General features: G+C 34.6%; 1 protein-coding gene across 2 annotated transcripts in view; it reads right to left on the bottom strand.

The window, feature by feature from the left end:
- Positions 1 to 15,928, bottom strand: part of LOC141449260 (glutamate receptor 1-like) — a 950,852-nt gene that overhangs the window by 119,847 nt on the left and 815,077 nt on the right. For both annotated transcript variants that reach the window (XR_012455423.1, XM_074118495.1), the window contains exon 8: positions 15,695 to 15,901. Coding sequence is in view for 1 of the 2 variants with exons in the window: in XM_074118495.1 (XP_073974596.1) it covers positions 15,695 to 15,901 (207 nt within the window). In the remaining variant the exon portion in view is untranslated. The remainder of the gene's footprint in view (positions 1 to 15,694; positions 15,902 to 15,928) is intronic.

Below are 15,928 nucleotides of genomic sequence, written 5' to 3'. Positions count from 1 at the left end.
CCAGCAATTTTACAAATTCAAATTGATGCACCAGTGATACAGGAATCACATTATAAAGGTTGGTAATAAATTTATTTAGCACTGTCAACTTCGTTTTATTTATTTATGAAGCGTCAACATCTGAGGTTGTCATTAGCGCCCGCAGCTTTAATCAGTTTTTTTTCCAAGCGGCGTTTCTTCTTGCAGACACAGTCGAACAGTAAGAAGCTCCTGGTTAGAGAAACTATGCAACGTGGCAGCTGGATTGGATACCAGAATGAGAACGGCTATTTTCATACCAAGGAAGGTTTAAGATTGCCACCGACAGGCCATGGCTTTCAACGAGAATCGTTTCAATAAAGTAATAATAAAATACTAAAAAAAAGTAAAAAGTAGTGAAGTGATGCCATATTTTTTTTTTAACCAGGATGAACTCCATTTTACAGGAGCCCCCAAAAATGTTTGCTAATTTCAGCCAAATCAAATCAGTAAATGGTTCCATATATTACATTATACTATTTTTATTATTATTATTTTTTTTATTTAATGTTTTAAGGCTTGTCAACATCTAAGGTTATTGGCGCCCGGAGCTTTTTTTCAGTGCACTGCCGGCCTCCGGACAGTGAGCTGTAAGAAGCTTCTAGGAAGAGAAAATCTAAGGGTCAGCTGCTGGATTCGAACCCGGGACCTCCGCGTGGGAGTCTAGTACGCTAACCGCATAGCTAATCCGTTCACTAACTATTGTTATTATTATTATTGTTATTTTTATTATTATTATTATTATTATTATTAAATACTTTGTATTGTACAATACATTTATGCATTAACCCTTGGATGATACAAGTTTGTTCATGCTCGGGTCAGCAGCCGGATGATATCCTTGATGATCTTAACCAGTCACATAGCGGAATTTCCTTCCCAGCGATACTCCTCACGCGTTGCTTTTTAAATGCGAAAGGACGAACGTAAAGGAGATAAATGTTTGGATCTTCACAAGACATTGTGTAATTCTTTTTTCACAAACCCAAGGACAAAAATGAGGGTTATTACTATTCTACATCTTATAGAGATATATTTGATGTTATCGCCGTAGTATGCATGTTTATTGTATTCCTGATCGGTTTTGGATCCATCATCAGAGATAAATTAATCAGTCAGGTGCAAAGATTTCAACTTAACTTGAGTTTCCAACAAGTGTCTGAAGATTAGGCACAGTTGCATGTTAGAACTCGCTGGTCGTATGACAACTGAGTAATTAACTACGCTAAGTCGGCGCGGCACACCAGAATGTACACAGTTCAGAGAAGCTGGCCTTATTTATCTACACAGAGTAAATGAAAGTTATCTTTATGGATTTCTGGTTTTATAGATTGGTCCATTTTCTGCACTATTACAGACGCATCAAGAATTGTCTGCAAATGACTAGTTGCTACGTGATCTGCTTGTCTTGAGCCAAAATACCCCCAACATCTCTTTAAATATTTTTTTTTTTTTCTTGTAAACTGCTTAATTCGTATAAAATTTGATTGGTTAATAGACCATCAATCATCAAACTTTCACGTAATAGCGGAAAACTTACTTTCATGCAATGTTACTTAACTGTTAACAAATTAAATATATAAATGGATAATAAGCAATCGTTAGGTACATGTTGTGATAGTAATGAAGTATTGAAGGTTAGTTGGTGGAGTATCCTGCCCCTCAGTAATGACAGTTAGATGGTATCCGCGCCGGAAGAAGTGGATAAGTGCCAGACAGATACTACGTCGATAGTTTTACTTGTGCCTGTGTGAGAAGAGAGCTGTGTTCATTAGACCAATCAGCCGTTTCCTTTTGCAACCTCCACTTCTAGTTACAATCACCAACAACTCTGATATCTTATTGTATTTCAGATGGAGAAACTCAGTTCTAAAGAAAAACACAAATAGGCTTCTGATTGGATCTCCTATCTCTATTTAAAGAATAATTTACCTTACAACTTTTTTTACCTTGAAATTCATGATGAACTAAAATCGAAACCTGTAAAGGTCGTAATCACGATTATCGATATATTTTATACAAATACTGTTTTCTTTAGAGTACCTAATCAGTCAGGACAGAAGATAACAATTGTCAATAAGCCTTAGTCCTGAAGGTGCCCTAGTCCCAAGGTCTACAGCTTGGCTAAAAAATAAAGAATTTATCACTGAAATAGGCTATTTTACTTTATCCGCAGAGGCTAGAAATGAAACTTTAGCGCTTTAATGAAACCAATCTCGAAGATTCCTAAACCAAAAATGACGTTTTTACACCCCATCCTGTCATATTTGACTCCGAACATACGATAAAAATTGAAAATGAACTTGATGGACCACTACCTCTCGAACTTCCTCCCAAAGATATCTCTCCTTCAGATGTTAAGCATGCTATCCTGAATCTTCCTAGGCAAAAATCCCCTTGGCCACGCTCTTATCTCCTTCAATATCCTCCGACAAACTCCAAAACGTGCTTCTGTTTCCTTCCTTACCTATACAATTCAGTACTTAGAACCACATTTCTTCCAAACTCAATGGAAATTCTCCAAAATAATTATGATTCCTAAACCTAAAAAGCCAGTGAACTCCGTTTTATCTTATCTTCCGTGAGAAATTGCTCCTAAAACGAACATATCCTCTGTTAGAATCGCAGGAAATACTTCCGTTCCCGTACAATTTGGTTTCCGCAGTATTGCTCAGGGAGAGTTTTTCTCGATGTTGTTCAAGCTTTCGATCGTATCTGGCACCGAGGATTGCTTGCTAAACTCAAGAGCATCCTTACATTATTTCTTGTCCTACAATCTTATTTGTCTTTTGTAGTAATACTTACCCTCCTTCTTACCTAGTTCGTCTCGGTGTTCCTCAGGAGAGAGTCCTTGAGCTTGGACTCTACACTAAAAAAACAAAGTAACTGCCTATTTTTTCAGGCGGGCTTTACGACCAACTACCAATTAGGTGTCGTGGACAAAGGCGACTAGCAAACTCATTTTACTGTAAATTTCTTTAATTAACCATTAAATAAAATCCAAGGCCTGAGACTGGGAATCGAACCCAGTACCACAGTATATATTAGCTTTACAGGTCTCGCCTCTAACCGCTCGGCTACCGTACTTTACACTATATAACCTACCAATCATCAAAGTTTACTTTTTACTTTTCTGGTGGCACGGCAATCCTCTACCGTCACAAAGACCGGTCCTTGCATATCCCACCCTTCAATCACGAATAGAATCCCTTGAATCTTGTCTAAAGTAATGGAGAATAAAAATACAAGATAACAATTGTAATTACATTACACTCTTTCTAAGTTGGACTTTGCTTCCAGCCGTTTTCTTACACTATCCTACCCTTCCATCCACAGATTGTGTTAAATACCTAGGATTCTTTACGGCAAACGCCTAATTTGGAATGACATACTAGATTTGAACGGAAAGAACTAAAAGAGATTCAAACTTCTCTCTAGACTTCTCGACGAACAATCAAAACTTTCGCCAAATAATAAACAACTTATCTACACCATGATACTCAAACCTGTCTGGACATGCAGAATGGAACTTTAGGGTTCAGCCAAAGCTTACAATATCTACAGAATCCAACCATTCCAGTCAAAAACACTCCGTCGAATCGCTAATGCTCCTAATTCATACTCTAGCTTTTGCGCCGAGATTTCCTTGTTCCTAATTTTTCTGAAGCTGAAAGCACAAGGTACGTCAAATTCCACTCCACAATTTCCTCACTTCTTAAGCATCTAGTTTTTCCACTAACGGTATTACCTACCAGAAAACCCTCCAAAACGGTTGTGACGCCGGTAACCATGCTATCATAATGTATTAAATGCCAGTGCATAATTGTGAAATGCTATTCTTTGGGGGTTTCACCATTGGGTGAATCTCCCCTCTCGTATCTCATGAATTTGTACATATGCACCATGTTGTATTAGTTTCACTTGTTCCAGAAATGTACTGCTGTTGTGAAAATAAAAAGTTAAAAAAAACTACTTTTGGTTCATATCCTTCCTCAATGTTCCTAGTTCCTATTTAATTAATTAATACGTTCATTAAAACTCTTTTTTTCCTTGTTTTATTTAGTTTTATTTTACTTTTATGCAGTAGATATTTGCTTATATTTTAATAATTGGGTTCTATTTTACTCTATAATAATTTTCTGTAGCTTTGATTGCAATGCAATGAGTACCTACTCTAAAATGTTTAATCTTTAAAAATTTTAGCTATTTTTTATTTCATCTTAAAACTTTCGTAAAGTACTACCAAAGTAGGGCTTTCTAATTTTCTCTTTCATTTTTACACAATAGGTGACGTCATTCTTCTTTTTCAATAGAATTCTCCTACTTTCCCCCTGGACACTGTTTTCTTGCTAGACAACACTGTGCAATAAAGGACAGTGTAGGGGCTCTTAGGCAAAGAAAATTGCGCCTGGATTTGAACCTAGGATTTCCAGCTAGCTAACCTACAGCGCAACCAACTGATCTATTTCCTCTGCTTTATATTTTTTTTTTTTATCCTACTATCAAGACAGGTAGACGATGAAACCAGCTTTCGTCTCTTTCTTCATCTAAAACATTTATAAATGAAATCATACCTACATGTTTGTTTAGAGTGTGATTAATTTGAGCAGAATTGATTTGAAGAACATGTTTGGAGCTGATTACAGATTATACTTGTACAGTGTCGGGAATTGAAGGATTAATACGTAGAAACAGTGGTACTCTAGTTTGGTGACTGCGCGAAGTTTATGCAAACCAAAATGAGGATATTCTGCTTGAGGAAAACACGTCCAGAAATGTGACCTAGATAAATCTCAGGAGATTAAAAGACCAGCACGATTCGAGTTAATAAAATTAGATAATAACAGGAAATTATTGTTATTTTGTTTAAAAATATCTTGTTTTTTAAAATCTATCTTATACATTTTATTGATATTTTCATGTATTTTAATTCCAAAAGCAAACAGTAATTTCATCCAATCATTACACTGATTCCCTTTTATTTTAATGACGTATCTATTTCTCTTCATATCAGCCATGTTTCCCCTAGATAGCTGGCTTTTTTACCAATTAAAAAAAAAAATTAAAAATAAGGGAAAAAATGGAGATTCCAAATATTATGCTTAAAACTTCTGTCAATGAAACAAAATTTTGATTGATTCTATTTGATTTTTGGACAATCAGCGGTTTAATCTCGAATTAACTAAACACTGATATGTGTTCAATCATGAAATCAGGTTTAAATTAAATTAAATCGATTCTAATTAAATTTGTGTAAATTCGATAAAAAATTTACGATTTTTCTCCTTGGACCAACTTTAATTGCCAAAATGAAGACACAGACTTAAATTAACTTCGTAGGACTTGATAGCCAGCGAAAATTAGGACTTTAGGAATTGAGAATCTTTGTCTTACAATCGTAACAGCCAACTGAATTGCAACTAGCTCTTTCTGAAAACCCAGTTTTCCTAGGCTGACCGAGATACCAGTGCAGTAAACTTAGGCTCAAAACTTTTCGGATTTAGTGCTATCCGGGTATCGCACCGTATCGTAAGTTTAAAGTACTAATTATTAATTCTCAATTATTAATTTTTATTTTATAGCTTAAAGGATCATGTTACCTAAAGTATTTTTTTAAACATGCAGCCTCATTACACTACTAAGACCCATCTGGACCTGCGGAGCTGAGCTGTGGAGCTCTGCAAAACCTTCCAACATCCAAAGAATCCAATCCTTTCAATCTAAAGTCCTTCTGCATATCGTCAACGCTCCTTATTATGTATCCATTTTAACCCTCCACACAGACCTCAATATCCCCTTTGTCAATGACCTAACACATTCTCGGCTTCCTTAATTTCCATAATATCCTAGGCATACATCCAACAGCACAAGCCTTATCCACAACAGCCAATCCCGACAGTCCTCCAAGACGCCTGAAAAGACGTTGGCTCCGCGACCTTTTACCAATTTCCTAAACTTCCTTACAACCTCTAGAGAGTTCCAGCATTGGCTGGTCCCTCTCAGCACGCATGCCTTCCCGATTGTGGCGCTCAGTCAACAATCTGTGCCTAACTCAATTTAGAACACATTTACATGATGTGTATATGTACAGGTTGTAAATAAATAAATAAATAAAAAATGACACTGTTAACATTATCAATTTAGTAGTAAATTTGCCTGGTTCATATCATTTGATTGTTCGTGAAATTATCCAATTAAATACCACTCATGCAATAAGTTTTCTTCGATAATTTTGAGTAGATAATTATCTCTTTCCTTGTTCTCAAAAGACAATCTCACACGGGCACTAAGCGCACTCGGGCAATTATCAAAATTAACTGAAAAATTATCAACACTTGTGGCTTTACTATTGATAATAAAATACATTAACATCAGCTGATTCTACTGTTAGGATTTTATGCTTCTCGTATCAGCTATAACACTTTATATTTTGAAATGTATTCATTTTTATTAAAAGTTATTGATTCAATAAGAAATAACTTTACCCCACATTTAATCGTGCGAGAATTCGTGAAATTATACAATTAAGTACCTTTAGTAATTTTAGCGATAGTTAACACTTGCCGTGTTAGAATTAGACAATCGCACTCGTGCAATTATCGCGGTAACAAAGCAGAATTACAAGTAACTATTTCCTGAAAACAGATTTACTGTCCTTTACGAACAGTATAATTGTTAGTTTATCTAAAATAAAGTGACAACTATTTAACCAACTAAGTTACAAGTAATATTTTAAAGATTGGAATTAAAAGCATATTACTCTGGAAAGTGTCTGAAAAATGGGCGTGTCCCAGTTTGCCAGGGAAAGCGACCTTGCTAGTGGCGAACAAGGAACCCCAACGCGGCCCAATTACACTTCCCTACAACACAGACTTCTAATTATTCGTAAACAAATGATTATTCACAGATTAAGTTTATATTCGTTGTAATTAGATACAAGAGTTCGCTCTTCTTTTACACTTTATTCTATTGTAATTTAAATTGATATTACAATTTACATTTATACAAACCAATAGAAACATTCAAATTTATAGGGAAATATTATAGTAGTAGTTAACAACCTTTTTCGCAGATTCAGGTAGCGACTTATATCTGTAAATTAGTTCTGTTCTCTAAACCTACATCGAGGGCTTCTGAAGTGAAAACTACTGCTAATACAAGTACTAACTGGATGACATTAATTGATATTTAGAATTTAAGACACCGTTTCAGCTGATAATAATTTAGAATATTGAACTCATCAGTTAAGTAAGAGTAATGTAAGCACAGATCCAATGCACGTGTCCAATTCTCTAGTGTACTAGTGACCAATTTTTCCCAAGGCTATCCAAAATCGATGTCTTTGTTGTTGTTGTTTACTAATAATATTAGAGGATTTGTAATTCTCACAATAAAAAATTTTTAATTAAATTGAGGCTAGAAAGGAGAAAGAAGTGGTAATCACTTTGAAAATATATCAGATAAAACATGGTTTAAAAGTTCAGAACAATAATAGTACTAAATTAATACTTATATCAATTGGAATAAAAACATTTAAGCTGAATGATGGCAATCTCCCACCGCTAAAAGAATCTTCTAATGAAGGGAAGATACAATAAAGAAGTCGGTCTTCATAAAATACTTTTTCAGACCATTGCTGCCAAAAACCTTTTCATTAAATGAAGAGACTCTTTTTTTTCGTCAACACTTAGCAGCTTATAGTCAATCAATAAAAGAACATTCAGTTTGTCTAAGGTTCTGAGAATATGGACCACTTTTAACAATAGAATAAAAGCTTTTTTCCTTTTTAAACACTAGTAGAATTGATTGCTTAATTTTTATTAGAGTTAATGTGTTGGCAAGAGCTTCTAATAAACTCAACTAGATACGCTTTTAAAGTTCTTAGCTTTAAGAACACAGTTAAAACGAGCACCAACCAAGGAACAGTTACAACTAGTGGCAACATCATCATTTATTTCCTGGTTAGATTGCATTCTTTAAGGCGGACAAATTTTGCCTTCAGATAGAAAATAAATTTAAAATGAAATTAATCTTTTTATTTTTATAATTCTTCTTCTAGAAATGAGAACTGGCTACCTTTCATTTGATATGGTGAATGGTTCTCTAGTTTTAGTGTCATTTAGATTATTACTAATGGCTAAAATTATTTAACGAGCGGCTTTTAAATAATATTCCTATCTATTCAATTAATCTTGAAGAAAAGCATTTGCATATTACTGGAGAGCTGCAATGTATCAGACAATGATCCATTAGTTTAGTTCCTCGATATATCTGATTCATTAAACAGCTCCATACTGTCACTGAAAACTATAATACGAGGGTCGTTTGAAAAGTCCGTGCAAAGTCAGAGAGATAGCACCACTGGCGCGTATCGAGGTTATGTTTAGTTAGTAGCATCTCTTGGAAGAACACACACCAAGTTTCAGCCAGATCGGTCTATTTCTTTGGGTTTGGCATTCGTTTGAATTGAGGAAGTTGAGTGATTTTCAAAAAATGGACGAAAAAGAATTTCGTGTGTTGATTAAACACTACTTTATGAAAGGCGAAACGCCTCAGGAGACTAAAGAGAAGCTTGATAAACATTATGGTGACTCTGCACCTTCGATTAGAACAGTTTATAAGTGGTTTCAAAATTTTCGGAGTGGCCATATGGGCACAAGTGACTCTGAACGTTCTGGACGACCTGTTGAGGTTACTACTCCAGAAATCATTGATAAAATCCATGATATGGTGATGGATGACAGAAGAGTGAAGGTACGTGAGATTGCTAGTGCTGTGGGCATCTCGAATGAAGGGGTACATAATATTTTGCATCAACATTTGGACATGACAAAGCTATCCGCAAGATGGGTGCCGCGATTGCCGTGTGAAGTGTTGCAAGGACGGTTTGAAGCTGTTCCACAAGAATCCGCAGCACTTTAAGCGTCGTTTCGTCACTGTGGATGAAACATGGATACATCACTACACTCCTGAGACCAAAGAACAATCTAAACAATGGGTTACCAAGGGGGAATCTGCGCCAAAAAAGGCGAAGACCGTTCCTTCGGCCGGAAAGATTATGGCGACTGTCTTTTGGGATTCGCAAGGAATAATCCTCATCGACTATCTGGAAAAGGGTAAAACTATTACAGGTGCATATTATTTATCGTTATTGGACCGTTTGAAAACCGAGCTGCAAGAGAAACGCCCACGATTTGCCCACAAAAAAGTCCTTTTCCATCACGACAACGCACCAGCTCACACCTCAGCAGTTGTGGTCGCAAAATTAATGGAAATAGGGTTCCAACTCGTTTCACATCCCCCCTATTCTCCAGACTTGGCTCTCTCGGACTACTATTTGTTCCCCAATTTGAAGAAATGGCTGGCGGGAAAAAGATTTTATTCAAACGAGGAGGTGATTGCAGAAACGAATGGCTATTCTTCAGACTTGGACAAATCCTATTATTCGGAAGGGATCAACAAACTAGAGCAGCATTGGACGAAGTGTATAAGCCTAAAAGGAGACTATGTTGAAAAATAAAAAAGGTTTACCCCAAAAAATTAAGTAGTTTTTATTTTTGCACGGACTTTTCAAACGACCCTCGTAATAATAACAGTAATAGCCAAATACGAGGTGTGGCTATTAAATAACGAGACTAATGCTGCTACAGAAGAAATATGCATGCGCCAAATCCTAACGACCGACAGCTGTGCAGCGTAAAGTCTTCTCTTTCGATTACAACGTCTCACGTGTTTGTAGAGAAATCTGTCTGACCGGAACCGTCGTTTGTGTAAGAGGTGTTAGTTTCGTTTTGCCGAAAACATGATACATACTACACATGTAGTAGAGCAAAGAATTGTCGTGAAATTTCACATGAAACTCCTAATAGTAACGAAGTGAAAAAAAAAATTAAATCAAATTATTATAAAGGAAATATAAATCTGTAGTATAGGAACACCAATTTCTTCTTTGTTTTTTAAGAATGGATGCAAAACCATCTGTGTTCATTGGCGCCCGGAGCTCTTTACACGTTTTTCGGAGCACTGCCGACCTCTGAAAAGTGTTCTCTTGTTACAGATAACACTGTCAATTACCGGACAGTATTATTTGTAAGAATCTCCTAGGAAGAGAAATTCTAAGTGGGCTAGCAAGCTGGATTCGAACCCGTAGGATAACCTCTAAACTAATCCCTTACCTCACATTAAAATCACTAAAGCATTAATCTTAAAAGCACGATCGTAATCATTAGTGTTATTTATTAGAGAGATTGTCTTTCTAGAATGAACGATTGTATGAGTGAGTATCAACAGTACTTATTTCTTGATTTAGTTTATTTTTATGGGTGATTGAATATTCAATTCAATTAGAACTAAAATACTTTAGATGGAAGAAATATCTATAAAAGCCTTCCCGTAAATACAAATATATTCTACTAACTGTATATTGTACTATACAAACTAATAAGAGTAACTGCAAAATGTGTTAAAATTTAGTATTAATGACTCTCTAGTTCCCTTTGAGTGTATAATAAAGATGTTTCGAACGAATGGTAGATGTGCAGATAATGGCCACTCAACAAGTCTATTCAAGGTGTGATGGAATATTTGTATTCATAAGAGTCCATGGTACTAACATCATGGCTGAAGTATGGAATAATACCACCACGTGTCTAGACTTCCCTTTATTGAGTTTGTGCGATGATCTAAAGATTGAATGTGGTTCCAAAGCGCACGATACTTTGAGGCTCCATCATATTGCTAGTTAAGACGTGGCGTAGCGTAAAAAAAAAAGCTTATTTTGGCAGCGCACTTTTGACAGAAGAAGGATGAGATAAAGGAGGTGACACGTACTCGAAGTAAACTGTTGGGTGTAAAAATACATTTCTTTACTTACTTTTAAAATAGATAAGTAGCATTTTTATCTGAGTGACCACTAGTTTCGCTTCAACGTAAGACCCATTGGTATATAAATACAGTTAATCTAATGCGTTAAACCAAACTCCCAACAAGAAGCAACTGTGTTTTATGGATTAGGTAACTAATGTTTACGAGAAGTAATTAATGAAAAATGCATTATAAATAATACTTTAATAAAATTGCGAAATAACAAGATACCAATTTATATGTTCCGTTTCTAGCAAAAATATTACGAATTGCACTCACTATTTCAGTTATACCATCTTCCTTTATATAAAATTATTCATATATAAATTATACTGCTCATGAATAAAGCCTTTATATAAAATCATTTTCTGGAACAGCTTATAAAAGAGATAAATATTTCATTAAGGTATGCAAATAACTCTGCAAAAAGCATGTATACATAATGAATAGCGCAAATATCATCACGCACCGTACGTCAACAAAAATTATTATAAAAATGTTAACATTCCATTTTTTTTTTTTTAATTTTGATTAAATTTAAATATCATTACAATTTTACAAGAATCTTTTCTAAATTTAACAAGATGGATATGATTTTTACATTTTTTTAAACTCGAACTGAATAACTGTTATAATATACTGAGCAGATGAGCCCGCCTAACTGAGAGTTCGGAATCATAATGTTAAACACTCGGAATCGGTTCAAGTAAAAAACCAAACGATTCACTCCTGTGAGTCTCTTAAAGCAATACTAAGGTTACATATTATTATTTAGATTGAATTTTTGTTACCACGTAGTTATTTCTTTTAATGTTGAAGATAATCCGTCAATGATAATAAAAATGCTACCCATTCTTTCTCGTTACCACGAAAATTGAAGCAAAATTGAAACCTGAAGCCTGGCTTCATTAATATACAGCACGATGTAGGCCTTGGAAAAAGTTAATTTTAGGGAGCTTCTGAGGCTTCTTCTAAATTTTGTATTGACCAATTCTTTTATGTTAATAAAAATATGAATATGTAATTTAGCCCGGAATCTATTTAACTCGGAAAGAGGATTAACGTTTATCACATTCTATTTGACTGCGTTACGAACGCACGATTGCTGTAAGATATGTTTAGCTCACTGACAACAGAGTTGATCATTTTGCAAATTCAATTAGTGGCAAGGAACTAGTTAGAAGAGAGGCTTTACCATCGAGGGGATGGTAAAATAAAGCTTCTTTCGCTGCGTTACCGACACTGGAAGAGAACCCTCTCTGTGAATCAATAGTAATAATAAGGAGGCCTTCCGATGGGAATAGAATTCTGATGCCTTGACTGGAAGGAGTAAGAGGAATACTCGTTAAATCTAAATCTGACGCCTGGAACACAAAAGTTGAGCTTTACAGATCTTTAGTGTGCGCTATATTACTATACGCCTGTGAAGTATGGGCTCCATTGTACTGTACGAAAATTAATGTTATCAGCACTCAATTTTTTTAAATCTTTGTCCACCTGGCAGCGTAATACGCCCAATTACATGGTACCCTTGGAGACCGGTATAGATCACATTGAATATGAAGAATATTAAGGGAATGTTAAACTGGTGGTCCCCAGGGTTGTTCAGATGGATGGCAAAAGATTGCCAAAGATATGTATATGGAGAAGTTAATTTCTTTAGATCGCCACCCAAGTAATAATTTCAAATACAATTGGTACTCCCAGTTGAAATATAATTTGACTCGTTTTGGTGCTCAACATTTTCTTGAACCTGGTAGTAATTCCTGTCAGGCTAAAGAAATTTCTAATGTTTTGGAAAAAGTGAGAAACCACAATCTCTCAGTTGGCATATCTTCTGCTTTGAACTCTAGTTTTCATCCTTTGTATAGGAAAGTCAGTAACTTGGGTCAAAGAGAATGGTACTTAGAATATAGAGGTAGTATTTTGAAGCAAAGGATTGTAAGTCAACTGTAGCTAGGGCATCCTGATAATTGTCGTGTGATCTATAAAGGCAGTCTTTTCAGATTCAATGTGGACAATCACTGTATTTGCTGCAATTTAGGTGTCCCAGACACCTTATATCACTTTCTGTTGGTATGCCCATCATTTAGATTTGCCAGGAACGAATATTTATCAGAATTTATTAAAGTTGAGCAAGATAACGAGGAAAATTTACTTAATTTATTAGTAGTTATAGACAGTCTCACTAAATTTAATAACTTGTATTACTTTGTGGCCTCTGCATTAAAAATTAGAAAATTTATTATTAATATTGAAAATTAAAGAGCATTTTGTTATTTTTCTTTATAAATTTTAGTTCTTTTAGTTGTCTTTTATTTTGTATATTTTGCCTTTTATTTTGTTTATTTTGTCTTTAGTTTTTTATCTTTTATGTAAGAAATAATTTCATTTTTAGTTTTCAGTTATTTTATGTTATGTTTTGGAAAAAGTGAGAAACCACAATTGTACCAATACTCAATGTATAGAAGATATAGAAGATACCAATACCAATGTATAGAAGAGGTATAGAACCAGGTTTTCACGTTATGTAATTGCAGAGTAACGTAAAGAAGAAACTTGAAAATAGGTTAGAAATGTAACATTGATAAGTCAAACAAAAGAATCTACAACTTTAAACGTAACTAGTGTTGAGAATAACCTAAAGAAAAAGTTGAAGCACGAATTGAGAAAGCTAATTCAGCTACAATATTGGAGAGTCTGTCAGACTGCGCCGGATACTCCTGGCCGGATCATCTCCATGTTCTCCACTGTATCCAATCCTCACAATTCTCTTCAATTTGGCTTCTTCACCTTCTCCACAATGTCTCTTAGTTCGCTTGATCAATCTGGATTGGCTCGATGAAATTGCTCTTCCAAATTCTATTGATTTATCATCAAATCTTATTACCATCTAGTTCAAGTAGATAAAATGGTATATTCACTCCAACGTGGCACAGTTTGTAATAAAAATTTAATTGCCAATTCAATACAAAATAAAATATTCATACGCCAACTTCTTGGTAAACTTACAGTACGAGAATGAAATGAAATTTCCCTCTATATGAAATTACTTTCTCTTATTAGGTATGGAAAGCATTACAATTATGCCAAATTTTCGAAACTCGCTAAAATTTTCAGTAAAATGGTACGTCTATGTGTTGGTGTTAACCAAATTTCCCCCCCAAAAAACGAACGATCCCAATTTAAACTTTGTTCTCGACAATTTATGCTCATGATGGTTGACAACTTCGATTTGAATTTGTTTTTTCCCCCCAAGGAAAATCAAAGGAAGTTCTGGAAGAGGAAGTTGGTTAGCATTTCTCTAAAGTGCTGTTTCAGTAAAGTGTAGGTTCTAACTCTCATGTATTATTGAGGAGAATTAAATGGGTTTTTACAATTCCAGGTTCGGTGGGAATCCCTCTACAGGAAATAGCAATTCTTTGATTAGATTTTTCAGTTGTGTTTTTTTAAAAATAGATTTTGTCAAAAAGGATCTAAGTTTTTTTTAGAATAAGTTATAGATACGCAAAAAGTCATTTAAATGATTATTCTATGAAAAATAGTTTCATTGTAGTTCTCAAAGAAGTGGGGATGATGTAATAAGTAAGTTCATAGTAATCTATAGTTCTACATTTATAAAATACTGAGATGGAAGACAATGTGCAAGTTAAGACCTTGAGAACTGTGGAAACAAAAAGTTATGTGAAGATCCTCCTCTGACTTTCTTTTTATCTTTTCTAAATTTAAGATCATTTTATCTATGTATCAATATTTAAGATAACTTATAAAACTTGTCTTTTTCATGACTGAAGAAAAACTCTAAACAATATTAAATAATAAAAGACAGACTAGGATCGTATCAAAAGAATGTATTGGTTCTTCTCCTGGACTTAACTAAGAGGTAATTGCTGTGAAGCTACTGTAGCTGAAAGCTTAGGTCACAACAAGTCAATTCGAAAATCTTAAAGGTAATAAAAAGATCAACTAATCTGATCCTTAGTTTCAACTCTGCGTGCTTATAAATTCTATTTGAGGCTTTCAGCGGCGATTGGTACAAATTATCCACATCATCAGGCTTGCAAAGAAGGTGACTTAAAATTTTATTTAAGTAGACCAGAGTTTATTCATGAGAGATTGGGGAATAATGAGAAATCGGACAAAGAACAAGTCTAATATATCACCAATTCTTCAAAAGAATGATATTGGAAGGTTTCAGCTAGTATATAAATTTTGGTGAAGGTAATATTTGAAGAATATGAGCATCATAGGTACCTTCAAGTTTTTTTTAAAAAAAAGAAAAAGAGAATTTGCATTGTGCAATTTTTAATAATGCAAGTCCATGGGAATTGGTTTTGATGTGTGCAACTACTTAGGGTTTTGCTTTACCCACAAACTCTATAGTGTATTACACTTGGGCAAACAAATTCTTATCAGTGACTACAAACACTGGCAAAGCAGGGTTAAGTCAGGTAGCCAAGGTAGAGTGTTTACCTAGGGGGTGATATTGATCTAGTAGTCACCCTGTTTGCACAACTGCAGTATACCTACAATGTAATCAATTTTATGCACTTCAAGAAAATATATACTGGTTCCTACTTAATTAATCCATAATGCACGAATAATGATTCAAGGCAGAGAATTTGTCACTAATTTTTAAAGAATTGAAACTTGAGTGATACAATGACAAATTCTAAATTTTATCATTTGCATTTACACAATCAATTTAATTCTCCCTTTTTGTCTTTAGAAATATCATGTAATCAAATTATGGAGGCTGTTCTGATATACAATACGAAAATATAAAAATGATACAAAATTCATAACTTCTTACCTTTCGTAAAAATCTGGAAATTTTTTCTCCATGTTCCCAAGGAGTGACCCAACCTCTGCTTGTATTACAATCAATTCCTCTACTACCATTGTTAAAGATCTGACCTCTTCTGAAATTAGTCCTAAATAAATCTGGTTTCTTGCGTAGTAACTTGTTGAACGCTTCAACTAGTACGAACACTGCGTCATACATTAAGGCAGCCTGGGCCTGCAACAAATAAGTTACCTTCCCTTA

The sequence above is a fragment of the Rhodnius prolixus genome, unplaced genomic scaffold (assembly GCF_049639745.1).
Source record: "Rhodnius prolixus isolate KJV_2025 unplaced genomic scaffold, Rpr scaffold_2, whole genome shotgun sequence".
NCBI classification, from domain to species: Eukaryota; Metazoa; Arthropoda; class Insecta; order Hemiptera; family Reduviidae; genus Rhodnius; species Rhodnius prolixus.
The sequence above is the reverse complement of the archived record's forward strand: the minus strand, read 5'-3'. Positions and strand labels throughout refer to the sequence as shown.